This window comes from Idiotropiscis lumnitzeri, chromosome 19 (assembly GCF_059441095.1).
Source record: "Idiotropiscis lumnitzeri isolate Australia: NSW breed Sydney's pygmy pipehorse chromosome 19, RoL_Ilum_1.0, whole genome shotgun sequence".
NCBI lineage: Eukaryota > Metazoa > Chordata > Actinopteri > Syngnathiformes > Syngnathidae > Idiotropiscis > Idiotropiscis lumnitzeri.
Genome location: NC_142409.1, coordinates 11,400,502 through 11,421,980, shown reverse-complemented (window position 1 = coordinate 11,421,980; position 21,479 = coordinate 11,400,502). Strand labels below are relative to the sequence as shown.

At 50.9% G+C, this 21,479-nt stretch overlaps 3 protein-coding genes across 4 annotated transcripts; 2 read left to right on the top strand and 1 right to left on the bottom strand.

Moving 5' to 3' along the window:
* Positions 1 to 35: 35 nt before the first annotated feature.
* LOC148318565 (melanoma receptor tyrosine-protein kinase-like) lies at positions 36 to 11,562 on the bottom strand. 2 transcript variants are annotated; one of them, XM_088282819.1, is made up of 27 exons: positions 11,297 to 11,562; positions 8,154 to 8,305; positions 7,881 to 8,088; positions 7,663 to 7,797; positions 7,257 to 7,325; positions 7,010 to 7,128; positions 6,776 to 6,917; positions 6,574 to 6,687; positions 6,202 to 6,328; positions 5,833 to 5,906; positions 5,652 to 5,742; positions 5,380 to 5,579; positions 5,143 to 5,275; positions 4,954 to 5,044; positions 4,482 to 4,639; positions 4,362 to 4,394; positions 4,121 to 4,265; positions 3,786 to 3,908; positions 3,612 to 3,710; positions 2,865 to 3,065; positions 2,641 to 2,796; positions 2,317 to 2,392; positions 2,098 to 2,244; positions 1,794 to 1,891; positions 1,479 to 1,622; positions 1,323 to 1,413; positions 36 to 1,218 (listed from the first exon to the last, which is right to left on the bottom strand). In XM_088282819.1, exons 1-27 carry the CDS (start codon positions 11,463 to 11,465, stop codon positions 896 to 898), a joined length of 3,618 nt encoding a protein of 1,205 aa, XP_088138945.1. In that variant the 5' UTR covers positions 11,466 to 11,562; the 3' UTR covers positions 36 to 895. The 2 variants fall into 2 exon arrangements, with proteins under 2 accessions (XP_088138945.1, XP_088138946.1); XM_088282820.1 differs by having other exon boundaries at positions 2,865 to 3,050; positions 11,297 to 11,561.
* Positions 11,563 to 13,099: 1,537 nt separating this feature from the next.
* On the top strand, positions 13,100 to 17,459 carry LOC148318564 (tomoregulin-1-like). Its single transcript, XM_088283137.1, has 10 exons — positions 13,100 to 13,685; positions 14,332 to 14,441; positions 14,532 to 14,661; positions 14,728 to 14,754; positions 14,875 to 14,971; positions 15,048 to 15,196; positions 15,370 to 15,417; positions 15,487 to 15,607; positions 16,000 to 16,161; positions 16,532 to 17,459. The coding sequence occupies exons 1-10, from the start codon at positions 13,511 to 13,513 to the stop codon at positions 16,614 to 16,616; spliced, it is 1,104 nt and encodes a 367-aa protein (XP_088139263.1). The 5' UTR covers positions 13,100 to 13,510; the 3' UTR covers positions 16,617 to 17,459.
* A 95-nt stretch (positions 17,460 to 17,554) lies between these two features.
* cavin4b (caveolae associated protein 4b) lies at positions 17,555 to 21,167 on the top strand. The gene is made up of 3 exons (XM_088283138.1): positions 17,555 to 17,701; positions 18,251 to 18,742; positions 20,415 to 21,167. Exons 2-3 carry the CDS (start codon positions 18,380 to 18,382, stop codon positions 20,937 to 20,939), a joined length of 888 nt encoding a protein of 295 aa, XP_088139264.1. The 5' UTR covers positions 17,555 to 17,701; positions 18,251 to 18,379; the 3' UTR covers positions 20,940 to 21,167.
* Positions 21,168 to 21,479: the final 312 nt, after the last annotated feature.

Sequence of the window (21,479 nt, the reverse complement as noted above, 5' to 3'; positions counted from 1 at the left end):
GTTCTGCAAACAAAAGTGACATTCACATGCAAATATACGTGCGTTGATGGAAAGTAGTTTATAGGCAGAAAGGTTTACATTTCACAGTCTGGCGTCCATTTACTCGGTCATGTTAACTTTAATGAAGGGACTGAAATCAGTGTTTCCACTTCTTTTTCTTTTAAACAAATATCGTGACATATACATAATTAGTGTTCTATAAATGAACTTTGAGTAAAGTACAGAGACGAGAGAGCGAGAGCGAGAGAGAGAAAGACACACACGCAAATAAATACACATCGAAAACACGAGTCGCCATTTATCATTTGATGATTGTAAATGATGACGAATGGCAACGTTAATACAATATTAAAACTGTGACCATCACAAAAAGATTTGCTTTCCAATTTCTGGCTAATCATAAATATAAATAGTGAGGGGGTAATAGACGTCTCATCTGAGATTGTCTTTTGTTCATTTGACGGTAATTCTGTCCGTAATTAAGAAGTAATGTGAATGTTTGTGCTGCATTGCAGCGCCCCCTTGTGAACAGAAGTCGAAGTGATCTGCACAGGTTTGAAAGAGAATCTCTTCATTTGAGTTATCAATGAACGTTTAGAAACCATTTTAACGCGTGCTTCTTTCAAACACCAACAAGGACAATTTTACATAAGTCAAAAATAAAAGCTACGTGCAAAAACTACATGGGAGCAGTGGGTGGTCAACATTCATACACAAACGTGTTTCAACAGAGTGCGCGCGCGTGTCCGTGGGTGGGGCATGCACGCTCATCAAGACGTGAATGAGTCTTAATCCTTTTTCCTCTCCTTTTGTTCACTTGTGTTCTTGAATTCACTTCTCACAAGCTGTGAGGCGCTCATGAAGACAATATTGCGGTGGGAGAGTGCAGCGCCCCCTAGCAGGCGGACGTCTGCTGTGCAGAGGCCAAGCCCAGATACTCGTGGTTCTCGGCCGAGGACATCAACAGGGCGTTGGACGGCGCCGTCCCGAACAGAAAGTCAGCCTGGTAGTCAGGGTTGTCCAGGCTAGCGGCGCGTGGTAGTGAGTTTTGCGCCGTGTTCAAGTATTCAGGTCCCTCTTGGACTCGGGGGCCCGCCTTTCTGTTCTCCTGCGGGTATGGCGGTGAGGAGGCACCCCAAAAGCGACTGGAGTCTTTGTAGTTGGGGTTGTGGAAGTCTGAACGCCCGCCGCCGCCGCCTTCAGCCTGGTTCATGTACTCTGCGACAAACATTTGCGTTGCCGCATGCAACAGAACAATTTTGACGTGACTTTTTTAAAGCGTCAAAACACAGTCATGCGAACACACGCATGCGTGTCTTTACCGTGTCGAGCGAGGTGGTCTTTGTCGAGCGCGTTTGCGGTGGGGTCGCTGATGTAGCGCATGGCCAGACTGTTGGATCGCGCAGGATGAGCCTGCAGACGCACAAACGGAGGCGTTAGATCCACGTACGACCGCGGTCCAAAACAAACCTCCGTACCGCGGCGCCGCACGGCTGCTCGCTATGGTTAGCGGAGCCTTTGTAGGGCATTAGGTACTCCTCGGCGTCCACCATGTTATCGGCTTCGTCCGAGCTGAGCAAGCGCGAGTAGAACCTGCTGTCGGACGGGCTGGGCGGGTCGCACTGGCACACAATACAAAAAAAGCAGGTGTGGGCAAACTACGGCTCAGGGGCCACATGCGGCCCGTTAAACGTTTTAATCCGGCCTGCCAAACGTTCCAAACATTCACGGCAGTGCTCGGTGGTCCGCCAAGAGCAAGTCTTGAATGTGGGTAAGGCTAAAGGCTAACCTACCTGCAGGACCAGGTACCTGCTGGGGTCCCGCGCCATTTTGGAAAACTCTACGATGAGTTCCCGGAAGCTGGGTCGACTGGACGGGTCAATCATCCAACCTGAGGACACACAAGACACATTTCCTGTCACGTTCCCGCTTAGCAGTGCTGGCAAGTATTCGAGGATGCAAACTTTGTTACTGGACTTGAAGTGATTTTTCAGATGGTTCTGGTTTTTCAGGTGCAGACACGTACTATGATTTTTATTTTTGACAGTTTGTTTTTCTTTTGCCAGTACTTGTCCTTTTGCCAAGCGTGCCGCTTACACTTGACCATGAGCATGTAGACGTCGATGGTGCAGACGGGCGGCTGCGGCAGGCGCTCGCCGCGCTCCAGAAGCGACGCCACCTCGCCGGCCGGGATGCCGTCGTACGGCTTGGACCCGAACGTCATCAGCTCCCACGCCGTCACGCCTGCAGGGGGCGACGGAGCAATTTGATTGACAGCTGGCGGCCGTCGGCGGGCGTGGATGGAAGGCGACTGACCGTAACTCCAAACGTCGCTCTTGTGCGTGTACGTCCACTGGAGAATGGATTCCAAGGCCATCCACTTGATGGGAACCTGAAGAAAGAGGACGCAGAGGCCGCTTTGAATGTGTCATTTGGATGACGTCATTTTTGGGGTGGAATGTCGCCGCTTATCCCAAAAATAGAAAAGATGAAATAGTTGAAGGAGCTCGTCGGCTTTGTCATCGTCTAGCGGAAAATGAGCTACTGACTGCAACTTGAACATCACCAGCGCTGTGCTGCAGCTACCTGAAATGTTCTTTTTGACAAACGCCAATGCTAACCTAGCTTAGCATCACGCACCTTTCCACCATCAGAATGGTATTCTTTCTCGTCGGCCGTCAGAAGTTTGGCGAGGCCAAAGTCGGTGATCTTGACATGATTGGGTGTCTTCACCAGCACGTTCCGGGCCGCCAGATCTCGATGCACCAGGTGGCGCTCTTCCAGGTAGCTCATTCCCTGCCGATAGAGTCCCTCCGTTACCCGAGGCAGGCGATGACACGGGCGCCGGCGCGGGGCTCGCCTACCTTGGCGATCTGGACGCACCAGTTGAGCAGCCACTGAGCGCCCACGTGTTCTCGGTGCTGCCGCACGTAGTCCAGCAAGCAGCCGTACGCCATCAGCTGCGTCACCAGCTGCACCGACGACGTCAGGCAGATGCCTAGCAAGCGGCACACATGGGGGTGCTCCACGCTCGCCATCACGTACGCCTCCTGTCGGCGAAACCACCACAAACGCTCACAAAGTCGCGTCGTTCCAAGTGGCGGACGCATGTGCTCAATGTGCTACTGTTGCTCTTTCATCTTTTTCTAGGTTGCAAAAAGCCAAATGACCTTCCATGATACTTGACCAGTGAGAAATGATGCCGTAGTACTTTGCAGGTGTCAAGTTCAGTGAGCTAAATTGCTTGGAAGAGAGATGGAACGGTCGGCGTTATTTCTATTTCAACAGGTTAAATTGATACAAGACGAGAATTTGTGTAAATTCAGATATTAATGTAGTGAAGCGCATTCGCCAACATACACATCCAGTTCATGCCACAAGATGGCGCCAAAGCGATGTTTGTAGCTTGGACGTGGCTTTGGCCTTGGGCTGAGCAATCAATTGCATTTGCAATATAGTCGCGAGAGGATACAACGCAAAGTCGTAATGGAAAAAAAAAAAAAAAACGCAGAAGAGGGATGCGGTAGAAGAAATAATTTTTGTTGTGTTTTCCAAGACCATAAGAAAGATAAGCAACCCTACCCCCACCAAAAAAAAACAGGTAGGCTTACATCCAGGATTTCCTTGTTGGCTTTCGGAGATGTGGCCTCTCGGAGCACTTTAATGGCCACCGGAATCTTCACATCCTCGCCGTCGGGGATCCACAGTCCCTGAAAGGCAACAGCGCTCACTTTCGCTCACTGCGAAGATGCGAAGCGCAAACTTGTGACGTTGCCGCGTCTCACTTTGAAAACGGTTCCGAAGGCTCCGGATCCCAGAACCCGGATCTTCTTCAGCTCCGTCTCCTTCAGCATCCTCAGCAGAGCCTGGTTGGGGGCCTCGCCACTCGGGGTCAGCGGCTCCACCAGCTGCGCGCAAGCACACACACGTAACATTTTATGGTCTGAGGCGTCGCTTCGACCTCGGCGCCGGCAATCGCGTCTGGTCCGCGGGCCAAAGGCAGCGGGCAGGTGCGTAAGGTACGCTGGTGCAAAATCATTTCAAGATTTGAAGACAAAAAAAAAAAAACAATGATCCTAAACGATGAACGTAACGGGCCGCTCGAGGCGCGCCGCTGTACCTCTCTCTCCTGCAGGAAGCGCCGCATGGTCCTCTTCCTCTTGATTTGACGTCGCCGCAGCAACACAAAGACGACCAGTGAGAGGATGACAACCAGCAGGAGCCCGCTGACCACGCCCACCGCCAGCGTGGAGTGCCGAGGAGCGCTGAGGACGCAAAACGGAACACGGCTTGAAACCTTTCTTGCCACCGCAGCGCACGACGCAGAAGCCGTGTCGGATATCGTGTTGTCATCACGCTACCCGGAGCATCCCGACATTCCCGGTCCCGTGCACCTGCACACACACACACACACACACGCACACAAACATCACATCCAAGTCATCTTGGATTCTGTCCGAGCAGTTTGAACGTGTGATTACCCCTCAGTGCAGTTCTGGTGGCACGACTGGCAGTGGTCTTGGTCGTCGGCGTATTTCCAGACAGTCATGCCGCCGTCCCCCAGCACGCCGTGAGGGCAGCGCGGCACGCAGTGGGGGCCGTCTTGGACGTGGGCACACCGGGAACATTGATCGGGACCCTACACGACACGCCACACCCACAAAAGACACATGACGGATACGAGGGAATCGAGCCAACGTCACATTTATAGAATTTATTTTTATAATAATTTGGGATAATTTTTTTGATAATTTTGATATATTTTTTATATTAATAATAATATTCTATTTTGACACGTTTTTCCGACAACAATGTTTTTTTTAACTCAGAGGTCTGAGTTTGTAAAAGATTGCCAAGTCAATTTTGAACATTATGAAAATATGCCGAAAACCACCAAATCCAAGTTGAAAGTGAGAGCAGTGATCAAGAATGTCAAGGCGAAGCGTTTGCAACCTGTCCGCGGCAGGTGGGCGCGCCGTCCGTGGCGAAACACTCGGGGTGACATTCCACACAGCTGCCGTTCAGCACCAGCTCTCTCGGCTCCCTGCGCACACACGGACGGCACGGCGGCAGCGTAAGTGTCTGCTCGGTCGCCAGTGCGACGGCGGCGGGAGGTCGTCGTCGTGTGTTCACTGTTGGTACCCGTGCAGCAGGTTGCATGAGGCCACGCAGCGCCCTCGACGCTCAAAGTGTTGGCACGAGACGCACATGGCGGGTCCGGGCCCCCAGCAGCCTTCTTGGGAGCACTCCGGGTGGCACGTGTGGTTCTGCTCTTCTGCAAGACACAACGAGGCAACCGTCCTTCATCGCCACGCCTTGAACGCGACCGAGATGGTTGCTTCAAATGTCAAGCGCGGATCACTTCGCAGGTCAACCTACGGCAGTGTTGCGGCGACGCCACATTTCTCAGCGTGATGCTTTGTTCGGCGGATCGGAAGAGGCGCGTCCACTGGCCGCTGCGTGTGTAGCAAAGCTGAGGGTTGTCCTTGAGCGTCACCCGTCCGGCGCTGACCTCCTTCAGGGAGCGCAGACCCAGCCAGCGGAGGTTGTGGGCCCTCACCACGGCCAGGCTGTGTTGCCTGGCGACACGCGACCACAAAAGCGTCGGATGCGCCGCCACCTGCTTGCCAACTTGCTGAGCGGCTGCTTACGCTCGCGTGGTTCTCCCGCGGATGATCTCCAAGTTCTCGAAGACGGAGAGAGACGTCAGGTTCTCGGGCCACGCCTGGATCAGCAGGAATCCTGCAAAGGTCAAGATCACATGCTGATACGTTTCCGGTGAGATCGGAGCCCCGACCGGACGCGCTGCCCAAAACAAACTTTTCAGCTTACCTGTGATTTCCTTGACAGTTCGGAAGTAGTCCAGCTTGGCCGGGTCCATGGGCGGGATCTTGTAATGTGCGTCTCTGCAGGGACCAATCAGAAAACATTAAAGCGTCGTGCCGCGAGCGACATTTTGGCTTTTTGGGGCGACTTCATGTGGCGGCGTTCGGCCACAAATTCACACTGAGCAGCAACAACAATCACCCCCACTCGAGACAACAAGAGGACGACTCTAAGCTAAAATCGAAATTTAAAATGAACAAATTTCAAATTTAAAACAACGGGCAAAAAGTCCAGCAGCCTCCGTTCAACTCCTTCAGAATGTAGCAAATGCTAACAGCTAACGCTAACGGCTGTGCCGGTTTGTTGCGGACGCACCCGGTGAAGGACGTCTCGATGAGGAAGACGTCGCCGTTGATCTTGGTGCAGTTCTGGAACGACTCGATGTTGGAGGCGTTGACGGCGATGGTGTTGACGAGAGCGCCCACGCCCACGCCGTCGCATGCTGCGCGGGAACACAAAAATAACGTCATCTTGGATGTGGACATGCGCAAACTCTGGTTGGACTCAAGTACAAGTTTAGAAAAAAAAAAAATCTAAAAGTTGAAAGAAGTACCGATATTTGTTTTCAAATTCAGCAAGTAAAACAAAAGGCGGGGGGAAAAATACATATTCAGCAGTTACTTGTAAAATTATTTCTACTCGTTTTTTTTTTGTTTTTTTTAATTTCTATTTTTTGCTGCTGCGTACCTTTGGGACAAGCTCCCTCGCAGGTGCGACATCGCTGGACACCATTGTCGTCCACCTCGAACATCCCGGCACCGCACGTGCGCACGCATGAACCTCCCGTCACCACGTAGTTGCCTCCACACACACACACACACACACACACACACCCCGGTACATACGGCATGCCTCCAGAAGTGCACGCACGCAAGAGGACGCGTCTTACGGGGACAGGCCTTGACGCAGGTGGCGCCGTAGGTGAACTTAGCGTCGGGGTTGTTGACCACTTGATGCGTCTTGAGGTCGTAGAGCTTCTCGGGAGGACAGGCGTCTTTGCAGGTGCCGTCGTCGTTAAACAGCCGGCAGGCCTGAAAGCCAAAGCACGGAGACGCGTTCAGGCGGCGTCCGAGCACAGCTGAGGACACGTCGGCGGCGGGCCGGGGTGGGCGGGGTCACTCACAAGGCAGTCGGTGGCGCGCGGGCCGCTGCAGCCCGCCGCGCAGTGCTCGTTGCAGCAGTCGCTGGGTTTTGGACCTCGGCACCTTCGGCTGCACTGCTCGGCGCACGTCAACTTGGTGACTGCATCACAACATCCAAAACATGACAACGTTTCTGCTCTTTAAAAAAAAAAAAAAAAAGTCTTCTCGAGATGAGAATTTCTATTATGGCGTCACTGTGTGAGTGTTGGGACAAGAAAATGCGTTTACATTTCTGGCAGTGTTCCGCTCCGGCCGCCCAGCATGAGCCGTTGACGCACGAGGCATGGCAGGGCTGGCCTGCAGAAAAGACAGCCAATCACACGAGAAGGCCAAGACGCTTGGACCAGAGGTGGACATCGGTCAGCGCTTTCGACCGTCCGTGAGTTCCCGTCAGAATTTCAAGCCCGCCCGGTCGGAGGTCGACAATTTTTATGAATAAGACCGGAGTGCGGGGGACTGACTGGCAAAAAAAGGGTCAAGTGCCCAGCTCTGGAAATTCTGTGCTCAATGCCGATTGGCTGTCGCCGACAAAGGCCGGACTAGGTCCGTGTGGTTCTGCCTGCAACACTGACGGGAACTTAGCGACGGACTGACGATGTCCACCTCCAGAAAAGACAACAAGAAGGCGACGTACATTTGCGCGCAAAGTCGTCCCTCTTGAAAAGCATGCTGAGATTGCTGCTTTTGTCCACGATGTCCGCCCACTGGATGGAGTCCACGTTACACAGCAAAGGATTGTGGCTCATCTTCACTCCTCCTCGGAGGATCTCTGAACATAAACGCGCACGTTTCAACGGCATCGACGACAGCATCGAGAAGCACACCGTAAGCGTCCACGATCGGGGACCTCACCGGTCAACTTGCTGAGCTGCAGCTCCGCCAGCCCGCCCGTAAAGTTGAGCACGGCGGCCGAGTGGTTACGATTGTAATTGGACATGACCAGCAGGGCGTACTTGCCCTCGTAGAGGTTCTGGCCTCGGATCAGCTTCAAGTTGCGCAGCGGGACGGTGCGGGCCTCGTTCATGGCCACCAGCACGTAGCCGCCGACTTCCTGGATGGACTGAAGACAAGACGCATGGAGGGGAGCCGTCTCGGCGCCGGGACGAGTTTGACGGCACCACCTACCTCCAGGAAGGAGAGGTTCTGCTGGTCCAGGGTGTATGTCACCTCCAGGTTGTCCAGGACCACCGAGCAGTTGCTGTACATGCGCACCATGTTGTCGTAGTGGTTCTCACGCGTGCCCAGCAGCGTCAGCTGGTTGCTCATCCCCTGGCACACTGGCACGCACACAAGCATCATCACAATCAGAATCAAGTCGTTCCCCCCGGGGGGGACAATTTTTATGAATAAGGTCAGAGGGTCGAGGTCGCAAGGGGGGTCGGGGTGACAATTTTTATGAATAAGGTCAGAGGGTCGAGGTCGCGGTCGGAGGGCGGGGGGACTGACTGGCAAAAAAAGGGTCAAGTGCCCGGCTCTGTTTGGTGTGCTTTGAAGCGTCGTCAACGGATCGTTATTAGAGTACTCTTGTTTCGTGAGAAGACGAGGAAGTGGTTTGGTTGCTAAGTGGCAGGCCGAGCGTGAGGAATGAAATCTTTCTGGATCGCATCCTCGGTGAAGACACGCCTCTCACTGGAGAAGACACGCCCCTTGATGACACGCCTCTGACAGTAGAAGACGTGCCTCAAATGTTTGCAGAGAAGAAACACGCAAAAATATACAACGTGCTTCTGGGGAATTGATCGGTTGTACTTCGGTCAAGGTCTGACAAATACACCTACGCCCGTACACAAACACACACGCACATGCAATGGCATAAACACAGATAATGCACACAAACACACACACACACCCACGCCCACACACACAGCCGTGTGAACAAATACACACACTTGGGCGGTTCTAGTTAAGAATGTCCTTCAGTCTTCTATTTGCTGTTCAGCTCACGGCTAATGCAAAGTGCTAACCTTTCTCAGAGTGAACAATGCACGCAAATCAAAATCAGCATGAACGGCGCAGTCATGACAACAAGTCCTTTAGGAATGTGTGTGTGTGTGTGTGTGTGTGTGTTCAATTAGCTGTAACTATCTAGCCGTCGCTGTCAACAGGCTGTCAGTGTCCATTCATGACTCACATTCACGTCACCTTGATTGTGCCCGTCATGCCACCTGATGACATCAGCAAATCGAATAGTGGGTGTGGGGGTGCGTGCGTCTTGTGTGTGTTAACACTAATCTGCTTGTGTGCGTCCACACAATCACACGGCAAACTTCATCACTCATTCTATGGGATGATTGTTATTTTGTGTTTCGGTTGTTTTATTGTTCTTTGTATGAAGATTCAGTGGTGTGTGTGTGTTCGTTTTCACACATTTTTGTGTTCATGTTTTTTTTCATAAACGCGATATTATATTTCACTCGTACGAGCACAACATGATGACATAGAACAGAAAGAATTGATTTAATCACGATTTAATGTCGCAATTCAATTCATTGTGCTGCCCCGTCTGATGTGACTATGCGCCTTGGCCACCGGGGGGCAGTCTCACACACACACACACACACACACAAATAAAGAAGAACAGATTGCGGCTAGGTCACTGCTGTTTTGGGAAAGTCCACAGAGAAAACAAATTCCAAACCAGAACATCAAGAGTGTGGAGCAAAGGTGGCGACAGCGAAAGTCACCGCTGGCTGCCACGGACGCTTTCACCTTGCCAGCAGCCAAAACATCAAAGGCGACCAAATCAAATTGTCATTCATTGATTGACACCGTTTAACATAAAGTGCTTTCATTGACTTATTGAACGCACTTAAAGCGAATCACGGGTCACATGCGCACTTCATGTCACAAAAACAACAGCACAACGGCCTTGTGTGCTAATCTCTCTCTCGTTTCTCTCACACAAACACACACGCACACACACACGCAGGAATGTGTCAGCCAGCTGAAAACATTCACCAGCTTGATTCCCACCCAAACACACACGTTTGTTGTGTGCTCCTGTGCGCGAGTCAATGACACGCAAAATTAGCGTGGACGCTAACACAAGGTCAGCTAATCATTAAAATGCACATTAAGCATGCTAGCATGCCAGCTAACTTTTAGCACACAAGTATGAGAAACTCTGATTCGCCGCACACTTTTGCTCACTTTCGCAACGTCGCACTAGTTCCAACACGCTCCACCACCTGCGCACACACACACACAGACGGAGACGCACACACGCACACGCAGAAAATGTCAGCACATGTCAGTGAAAGTCATCTCTCAAGCTACCTGTCTGTGCTGTGATGGAAAGCTTTTACATTCACACACATTCAAAGACACACACACTCCATACATGAAGAACACAAACAGACTGGCACACACACATTGATAAGAGCCGCGCGTGTGTGTGGGGTGGGGGGGGTGTCAGTGGAGAGGCGTCTGCCAGTCTGTGTTGTCATGCTTTAGCTTTTTTTTGCATCTTTTCCATTTTGCCGCCTTTTTACCGACCACGTCCTATTTTCTGGGTGACGTCGCTTGTTAAAGCCTTGACATTGTGACCTTTGACCTGCACGTCGGCAGGTTGAACATGTTTAATCCCGACAACGCGCACTGACCTCCACATTCTCAGAATTCCACAGCCAACAAATCAACACGCTGCGAGCTCACCTGCCAGCAGGCACGCATGCGCACACATCGCTCAACCACACTTTTGAACACGTCACCATGGTGACCATGGGACTCGGACCACGTCTTTCTATTCACACGCACACACACACACACACACACACACACACACGTCGGCGAACACGGAGCCAATGTGAAGAGAAGCATTACGCAGAATGGATGGATGGGCGATGATTCGACATACGAGTGTGGCCGCGGAAAAAAATCAACTTGCATGTCAAAGCACACCGAACCGCCCAATATTTGAGCTGACTTTTGATTGTCACGTTCACGTCATGACAAATATATTCGAGGGAATTCTGCGTTTTGTGAGTTGCATCACGACGGCAGCGGTTCCTAATATTTTGGACAGCTGAGTGCACATGCACACGCGATCAGATGTGTCAGGTTGTTGATTTACTGCCTCAAAAAAAATGCCAAAGAATTCATCATGACTGGCAGACGCTTGCAGTTTTTTTTTAATTGTTCACTTCCCTCAAGGTACTCGGTGATGACGTCAATGATTTGGAGACAGTTGTTGAACTTGTCAAACCCGAGCATGGAACACGTGGAAAGTAACGTAACGTTAGGTGACGTGCGCGGGTACTCGTCGTTACCTTTCCTGTCGGTTGGCGTGCCGCGGACATCCGACAACAAAACAGCAACCAGAACCAAAAGAGCCAAAAGTCGAACGCCAGCAAGGAGCAAAAAGTCCGCCAAGCCTCCGCACATCTTCACGTGCGCCTCTGCTTCCGCGAAAAGCCTCGCCAGGACTCGCACCACCATCAACGTGGACCGCCACAACAAAACGACGACGACGACGACGATGACGGACGCGGACCGCCCAGCCACGAACTTGTTCTTTGACAACAAGCACGTTGTGGCAACCTGGGCGCGCGTGCACCTTGCTCCCGCCCTCTCTCTAACAGTGAGTGTGTGAGTGTGCGCGCGTGATTTGTTCGGCAGCTGGCTTCCTTCCAGAAGTGTAAAATCATTCAAGACACTTATTAGAACACAAAGCTGGTTGTCACCGTTTGGCTGCTGAACGCTAAACGGCATCAACAGTTCTTCTTAGCGTGATGAAAAATATTTTTTAATGATAATAATAATAATAATAATAAAGAAACCCCCCTCCCCCGTGGCTTGTGAGGAAGATGAGGAGGCGAGGTGATGAAGATGACAAAGATGAGGGAGTTGACTAATGAGCCCTGCCGGCTTGATCCAAAGCATGCTTGCAATCTGTAAGTAAATCTTGATAATCTCCATCAGGGTCAACTGTGTGCGCGTGCGCGTCTGCGTGCGCGGATCAATACTGCCAATGGTGGGAATGCTAAACGTCCTGAGGCGTCTGGGCTGTTTGTTGTGTGAAAAGTGCTCATTTAAACGCGAGCGCTCAATAAAGTTTGCAAAGCTACACTTTTCCTGTTCTTTTCACGGCAATTTGAGGCAACTGATGATGATGAGAACTCGACTTGCTCTCAACTCACCAAGGACAGAAAATAATGGGAATGGATTGTAAAGAACATAAAGAGGGAGGTGAAGAGTGGGAGTGAAGAAGCTGCAAGAGTTTCTTGAAGGTGAAAGAGGCCAAAGAAGCAGTCAGTCAGATGAGCTGATTTGTGACTCCCGAAGATGTGTGGCAGAAGGTGCAAGAAAATTGAGAATTCAAAAGAAAAAGTCAGCTTTTAACGGAGGGGATGCGAGGAGAGTTTCAATCAAAGGGCTCAACTGGAGAAATATTTAAAGAGCGGTGGGGTGAAATCAAACGATCCAAGAAAGAAAAAAATGCATCATCGATGTGGAAAGAAATATTTAGGAGAAATTTTGCATCAAAGCATTCATGAAAAAAGTGAGAAGAAGCCTCACAGGACAGGACTTGCTCTATTTTCACCACTCACGACTCCAACAATCAATTTATAAATCATTGTCCTCTAAATGCTGATCAATATGAGCGTGAAGTCGACGCTGGTTCGTGAACGTTTGCCAACTGAATGTGGTGAACGAGCGCCCTCTGCTGCACAACTGAATAAAGACACGCGTCAACAGTTTCTTGACTTTTTTTTCTTAGTTAAACGTTCCTATCAGTATCAAACATGTTTGATGCTTTCTTGGTTTAGAAGATCATGTTTTATGAACACGCTATTTTTTAATGTGAAAGATTTCAGCAAGTTTGTCAACAAAATAATTCTTCAAAATCAACCTTTAACTTCTTGGTTGACTTTCCGCCCTCCTTAAGCGATACATTTGGGATGCTGTCGATCTAAATGGATTTAAAAAAAAAAGAAGAGCGAATCAAAATGATCGCCGCGTTTGTCGCGCGTGGTAAAAATGTTGAGACGTGACGTCAGCACGGGACAGTCGGAGCGCAGCACGTAGCGACGTCACCGCGCAGTCGGTCGCTCCGTTTAATAATGGGCGGGGCCTTGCGCTGGTCACGTGAGCAGCCGGCCCTTTGTTGATGAGCTCCGTCCGTCTGTCGAAGAAGAACGACCACGAAAAGACGCTCTTAAAACAAAACAAGACAAAATAAATTAAAAAAAACAAGCGAAACGGAAAGGACGACGCGGACGAAGCTCGCTTGGAAGTTTGGCCTTGTGGGGGATGGAGGCGCAGTCCGGGCAGTGAGGGGGTCGCCGCGCGTCTGCGTGGGGGTCGCCGCCATCCGCCGTCGGCTGCGCTTTGTGCTCGCCTCCTTCTTCTCCTCTTCCTTCTTCTTCTTCGTCGTCGTCGGCGACATGAGGCACTGAAGGCCATCTTTGCTCTCCTGCTGGCGCTTTGGCGACAAAAGCGCGTGATTTCGCTGCTCTACTCGACTCTTCTCTTCTGACGTCATGCCGTGCTCATCCATCATGGCTCGTGTGGCCGTCTCCGCTTCGTCTTCATCTTCATCGTCCGTCCTGCTTCTCCTCCTTCTGCTCCTTCCCTCCGCCACAAGCGGGACTCCTCGAGGAGGAGGACGAGGAGCCGCGCTCGAATGTGGACCAGGAATGGACGCCGAGTGTCCAGGTGACACGCACGCACACGCGCACACACACACATCTCTAGATTCTGGCACACGGACACGCACGAATTCGCCCAGGTGACTAGGGGTCACCTGTGTTTTGCGTAGTCATGACGACCATGAAGATTGAAGGTCAGCCATGTTGTTTCATCTTTGGCTGGTTGCTATTTTCACGATAATTACAAGCTCCACACACAGGGCGGGGCTACGCATGGCTCCGCGTGTGTGTGGGTGTGTGTGTGCGTGTGTGTGGTTTAGAAGCGTGTGGTGAAGGAGTGAATGTGTCAAACCGTGTGGTTGCCTGTGTGTAAAAGACGCATTACTCACGTGACAAGCGCAGCCTCATGCAGATGTGAAGAGACACGCCCATCTTTGGTGATGGCTATCTTTCATCTGAATAACAAAAATACTTTTTAACTTCCAGATGGCAAAAAAAAAAAAAAATTAAATAAAAAATCAAAAGATGCTCACTCATTCATCTTTGGGCACTTCCGGTGTGTGGCAGGTAACATTCCAGTGTTTGGTCATCAGCAGGCTGTAGAGGTCACAACCGTGTCATTTACACTCAATCATCTCCACTACACACACACACACACACACATCTGGAAGTAGTATTTGACAACTTTCTGTGCATGTTTTTTTTTTCTGCAGACGCTTCGTTGAAGAAGAGCGACCTGCGCGTGTGCGACGCGGGCACATGTCGTTTTGGCGGGATATGTCGCGAGAACGGCGCAGACATCAAATGCGTTTGTCACTTCCACGTAAGTACACACTTACCCAACACTTTTTGGTTGTTGGGCTACTCAAGCGAGCGGGCGTGTGTGTGTGTGTGTGTGTGTGGCGTCTTCCAGTGCCACAAGAAGTTCCTCCCCGTGTGTGCCTCCAACGGCGACACATACCAGAACGAGTGCTTCCTGCGACGTGCCGCCTGTAAGAAGCAGCAAGCTATTAGCATCGTGGCTGAGGGAGCCTGCGACCATGGTAACACACACACACACAGTCCAAGTGATGTTGCCGGCTCATTGTTTGCTTCTGTCCGACTGACAGATGGAGCTTCGGGATCTGGAGATGGAGGTACATGCACACACACACACACACGCACACCCACACCGTGTACGTGCGAGCCCTCACATCTCTTGCACACACAATCTACGGGACGACGACAACTTTTGTGTCTGTGTGTGTTTGTGTTAGATGATGAAGGTTCTGGCGGAAGCCGAGGCAAAAAAACATCCAAATGTGGAAACTGCAAGTTTGGAGCCGAGTGTGATGAAGACTCTGAAGACACGCTGTTGGTGCACACACACATGCATGCACACTCGCAGAAGACCTGATTGACTAATGTGTGTGTGTGTGTGTGTGTGCAGCTGTATGTGTAACATTGTGTGTAACGGCCGCAACGACAACCCGGTGTGCGGCGGCGATGGCGTGACGTACGAGACGCCGTGTCACGTCCGCGAAGCGTCCTGCCTCAAACAGATGAAGATCGACATCCGACACGTGGGACGTTGCCAAGGTAACATCGCAGCCAACACGCGCTGCGTGTCTCTGAGTTTCTGGTGTGTGTCCAGTGAAAGACGACGAAAACCCAGACCTAAACCTAAGCGTCCCGCCACATTTATGGACGGCGTGGTTTGCCTTTCCTGCAGATCATCGTCAGCGTCGTTATTTTCCTCTTGTGCCTTTCAGACAAAAGCAGGAAGGACGACGGCATCAAGACGAAACCAGACGTGTTTGGTATGTCTTCCTGACATTTGTTTCATCATCATCTTTATCATCATCAAGTTACTCTAATTGTTCCTGCAGGTATTCCCAAGTCGGGCGAGGGGGAAGGGTTAGCGGATGGCGGTGCCCCCTGCCCGCCAGACCACGCCCTCATTTGCATACACGGCCAATGTGAGATGAGGAGCAACCAGGCAACGTGCAGGTAACCAACCGACATTTCTACGACATGCTCACATCTTTAATGTCGCATGACGCCCTCGTGAACGTGTCAAGTCACGCAGGTGATCGTGCGTCACGTGACGCCAACGTGAACGCGTCAAAGGACACATTTGCTCACGTGGCACGGGTTCACACGTGCCACGTGATGCCCATGCATGTCACATGATACTCATGCGGATCTTTAAATGTGTCACGTGACACGAGGGCTGCACAATATACCGTAAAAAATATCAATATCATTATAATGGCCAATACAACATCCATATAAAAAAGATTAAAAATGTTTCTTTTTTTTTAGGTACATGTTAAATATTGCATGTTTTTCCAACTTCATGTAATTGTGTCAACATGAATGTGTCTCACTGCGCATTCCAGATGCTCGGCATCCTACGGCGGTCCTCGGTGCGAGCAGCTGGTGGACTTCAACATCCTCTACGTGGTCCCCAGTGGCCAGAAGCTGCATTACGTCCTGATCGCCGGCATCATCGGCGCCATCCAGATCGCCATCATCGTGGCCCTCGTCATGTGCTTCACCAGGCACGTACACGCACAGTCTTGCATGCAATTCTATAGAACTGACACTTGCCGTGAATTAATTGACCCTTAACAAGCTTTACAATTGCCACAAGATGGTGGAAAAGTACTACTGATGAAGCTCCTCACTTCACTTTAATAATAGTTCCTTTTTCAGTTGTCAAATGGACCCCCTCCCAAAAAAAAATCAGTAAATAATAAGTGCTGCTCCTTGACCACTAGGGGGCAGTGTCAGAGAAGACAGACATGGATGAAGATAAATAATACGCATTCGCTTGTTCGTTTTCGTATGAAGAGGAGCATTTAGTTTGTGCTTCTCAGGTGAAAAAATGCAAATTGGGTTTCATGTGCACTTTGTGTGTTTGTCCGGCAGGAGGTGCAACAAGGCCAAGCGAGGGCGGCGGCAAAAGCAACATTTGGCTCACTTCCCGTCGGGAACGTCGTCCAGGATGATGTAGCCTAGCGTAGCATAGCGAGCGGTCCTCGCTCGCTTGCTCGCTCCTTTTTTTCCACTTGATCCACTTTTTCACAGACACTTTTGATATCTCCACTTGTGGTGCCTCATTTATTTTCTCGTCAAGATACTTTAAACTCCTAAGGGGCCTTAATTTTCATTTTTTTGGGGGGGATTGTTTTTTATTTGTATTATTATACTTTTTTTTGTTAAATCTTCTTTTTCCCTTCTGGACGCGTTTGTCTCCTGTGTTGCTGAATTTCTTCTAAGAGGCGAGCGCAGACACTGGAATGTGCCGACGAACTTTTTGTTTTCTGGTTAGCTGGCACACTAACGCCTCTTAGCTTTTGTTTACATTTTGAAAGAAGTGGCACATTTTTGGGAGTCTTATTTCAAATGTTTGTAGCTCACCATGTGGACATTTTCCAAACTTTGTACTTTTTTTTTTTTTCATGCATTTGAATTGACGCTCGGGATGCCAGACTGGAGGGACACGTGTGATGCTGCTGACATGCTCCAGGGGGCGCGCTCACTTGAGCTTGCTTGTCATGTCACGTGACAAGCAAAGAGCTTTGGGTTTTTTCTACACTTTCCGGTCTTCAGGTCCAAGCTGCAACAAGTTTTTTCTTGACATTTTGTCAAGATGATAATTTAAAGATTTTCCATCGTCTTTTTTTTGTTGTTGTTCTTTTTGAAATGCTGTATTCAAGTGTCCATGTTGCTCGTTTTCATGTGTTAGAGGAAGCAGCCATCCCAGTCGTGGCTGCGCCGTAGCTGTTGCATGCTGCCGTCAAGTGTCGCTGTGGTTAGAATGTTGTAGAATTAAATCACCTTGCTTACTCATCAACATGCGCTTTGATTGGTCGCTGAAGTGACGAGTGGGAGCCACAGAAGAGGGTGACACAAGCGCTCCTCACAGGCGAAGGATGTGTGTGTGTGTGTGTGTGTACGGATAATTTTAGGTGTCAGCTGGCGTGGGAAGTTCCCCCCGGCTGTCTCCTCATGGTCAACATTCCCTTTGGATTCCTCTTGGTATTCTTCTTCATCATCTTCTTCGTCTGTCCTTTGAGTAGTCTGGAAGCCGTCCAGGTCAGCAAGTATTTTAGAACTTTACCATCCACTCACCCGTGCAAAATGGACAGCGGGGGTTGGGGGGGGGATTAGCATGGAAAAGGTGGCGTTGATAGATGGACGCTCAGGGGCTTTCCATGGGGGGTGGGGGGGTTCTTTGGGTAGTTTTCCAGCTGCCTGAATGTGAACAACCATGTCAATATTGAGAAGTGTAAAGATCTGACAAATGGGAAGTGGTGGCACATTTCCAAGCAATTTCCATGTTCATAGAGTGGAAAGCGTTCATTCCTAAAAAAAGGTAAAAAAAAAAAAAATTCAGTTTTCCTCCATGGAAGCTGGCAGATCAGCATTTTTCCCCCCAAAATAAGACATTTGCAAATATCAGTTTTTCTGACAGACAAACCAAACCAGTAAATATAATTTGACATTTTCTGCTCTTGATTTGATATAAATTTTGTAACCACGGGAAAAAAAGTCTTCAGAATAGCTGCCCACATGCATCACCTCCTCCCTCTTTTTTTAAAAGCCAACTAAAAAGAGCCATGTCATTTCCTCTTTTCTCTTTAGGTTCACCCCCCACCCACTTGAGCGCCTCGGGTGGAGTCTGTGAACGTGCGTCCGTCCCACTGCGGGCACGTCCCCTCTCTCCCGTGTTACCCTCTTGCCAGTTTGGTACTGCGAGCGAGCAGAAGCAGCATGGCGGACAGCACGGCGTACGGCGGCGGGAGCAATGAAGACGCGGCGGGCGTGGCGTCGCTGCTGGAGCGCGTGGCCGGCCTGATGGACGGTGTGCAGGCGGCGCAGCAGCGCATGGAGGAGCGGCAGCTGGAGTTGGAGAGCGCCGTGCGCGCCATCCAGGACGGCGTGGCCAAGCTGGCCAACGAGCAGGCCGCCGGCGCCGCCAGCCTGGAAAAACTTCTGGAGAAGACGCGCAAGGTCAGCAGGCACGTCAAGGATGTGCGGGTGCGTGTGGAGAACCAGAACCTGCGCGTCAAGAAGGTGGAGGCCACGCAGGGGGACCTCCTGGCCAAGAACAAGTTCAGAGTGGTCATCTACCAGGTGAGCGACGAGAGGGGGCGGGGGTGTCACATGTGCTTGAGCGGTCGAAGGTTCGATCTTCATTCATTTTCGGACGGCAGCCCAACAAGCCAAAACTCCGTCTGCAAGCATCTTCGCTTTTTATTACGCTTCTCCTCATTGGGTGACGGCGCAGCCCACGTCCATCGGAATGAGGAAGTGAAAAGCCGGAGCCCAGATTCAACGGGCAAACCTCAAAAGTGCGAGGCAAATGTCCTAACCACTAGTGCACTGCACTGCCCTCAACATTGTTGACGATGACGACAACCTGCTAAGCTCAAATCATCCATCCACCCATTATCGGAGCTCACGAGCTGATTCCCGTCTTCGGGAAGTAGGCGGGGTCACACCCTGAACCGGTTGCCGGCCAATCGCAGGGCACACAAAGACGAACGACCATGCGCTCTCACAATCACACCAAGGGTCAATTTAGAGTGTTCAATCAACCGACTGTGCATGTTTTTGGAATGTGGGAGGAAACCGACATACGAACCCACGACCTCTGCACAATCGCTTGGAATCAAAGCATGCCACATGAATTGTCCAAACGTGATGGGAGCGCGCACACAAGACCAAAAGAACAAATTGACCTCTGACTTAAATGGCCTGCTGACCTTTGACCTCTCACATTAGCGTCACCCTCATCCCTGCAAGCGAGTGCGCCGTAGCGGCAGATATCTTGCAGCCCGAAGGTACGTAATCCGATCGCCGCGCGCGATATGTTTAGCTTCCCACCGGCCGCGGCGTGCTGAGCTGTGCCAACAGCTGCTGTTCGCTATTTAGGGAGGCGGGATCAAGAAGGCGTCTGCGCCACATGACACGCATCTCCAAAGTGAGGCCAAACTTGTTTCGCGCTTTTCAACACCAGCCGCCCCCCCCAACAGCAAAATGCACATTTGCAACCATGGCCGAGCACACGGCAAGTTGAGGGTGAGGCACAACGTCACTTACGTCTCTGCCATGAGAAAAAAGGCCACGGAGATGATGCGTTTCAAAGTTGTCGTTTCACAGCTCATCCTATTCTCGTTCCGCTTGCGTAGGTTCGCAGAAGTTTGGACGCGTCGTCACTTCATGTCAGCAGCAGCCTGAAAAAGGAAACCATTTAGTGAAGCTCCAAGTTGGAGGCACGAAGGCTCTCAGTCAAATCACAGCATCCGCAGTTTGATTGAATGGACTTCAATCCCCAAAAAAGTGGACTTAAATCACGTGAAAAGTCCAACATCAAGCGACGCAAAGAATTGCAAACAGCACGAGGCGCATGAATGCCGCAACACGCATGCACAGCGACATGCCAAGACAGAATAAGTCATGATGGAATTATCGCCAAACATGAAAGGTTAACGGTTCGATTTTGAAAGTTACTGCCAGCGAAAACAAGAGAGACAATTGGTCAGTTGGGGCCAGAGAGGGACAACTTTTCAAAAATTAATTTCAATCATATTAGACTCGCACACTTTAAAGTGTTGCTCGCTGCAAAAATCATGTCAAAAGTGGATTTCCATCATCCGACGCATGTCAAGATGCTAATTGCTAATCGTCTCGGTCGCGTTCCGCTAATAAGATGGAGTTCAAGTTAGGGAGTAAAAGTTGGTGGCCATTGATGTAGTTGATGTAAGTTTTGTTTTCAAAATGTTTTCTTTTTGTGGTGTCTCAGGGTGAGCAGGAAGTGCGAGCGCTGACGGCGGGCAACGACGCGGGTGGCGAAGGCCACGAGGACGGCGAGGAGTCCAACAAGTTGGAGCGCCCGCCGGACTCGGACGACGAGTACATGGTGGTCGAGGAAAGCGACTCGGCGGCGGCGGCAGGCGGGCCCAAGAAGAAGACGGGCCTGACGCGAATGGAAAGCCTGAAGGCCACCTTCTCGCGGGAAAATATGAGGAGCACGCGAGACAGCCTGGGCACTAAAGTCAACAAACTGGGCGAGCGCATCGTGACGGCCGAGCGGCGCCAGAAGATCCGCCAGTCGGGCGAGCGCCTCAAGGAGACCCTGGCCAAGAACGTCCTGAAGAAGGAGAGGACTGTGGCTGAGGGTCAGGAGGGCGTCGACCCCGCCGGCGCCGCCACCAAGGGGGCCGGCGCCACCGCGCCCGTGCCACCGCCCAAGAGCCGGCGCGGCGCCCCCGACGAGCCCCGGCCGGAGGGCGAGGTGCACGTGTACGACATGAAGCAGCTGTCGTAGCGCCGACGAGCCTTTCGGGGGCGGAGGCTCGGCGCAACGGTTGTGGTCATGTGACTCTCTGGACAGTCTTTAGCCAATCAGCTCGTGTGGTGACGATGACGAGAACTATTTTGATTTTTGCATGTGGATGACCGGGAACAAGATGGCGGCGGCGGTTTGCATAGCGACTAAAGTTGAACAAGAACGTGATTTGAGTGAATAAATTGAACCTGCAAGCAGCAGCAGCAACTTGTTTGGGGTTTTATTGACCTTTCACCTCTATGCCCTCTTAGCATTAGCATGGCGCTAAAGCTAGCCGCAGACCGCAAAGCAACGTGCTCACTCGTCATTTCAAGTTGCGCAACACCATTTGGGAACACGGCAATTACTATCAGGTCAGAATGCGTTCTTAGAAAGGAATTTTAATGCAGAATGACGGAATAAATCTTGTCAATTACGTAAACAGAAGGAAAAAAAAATTGCTAAAAATGCGAAAAAAAACAAATATGTGAATGTGCAAATTGGGCATTCATGGTCCTACCTGGTGAAGACGCTCTGCAA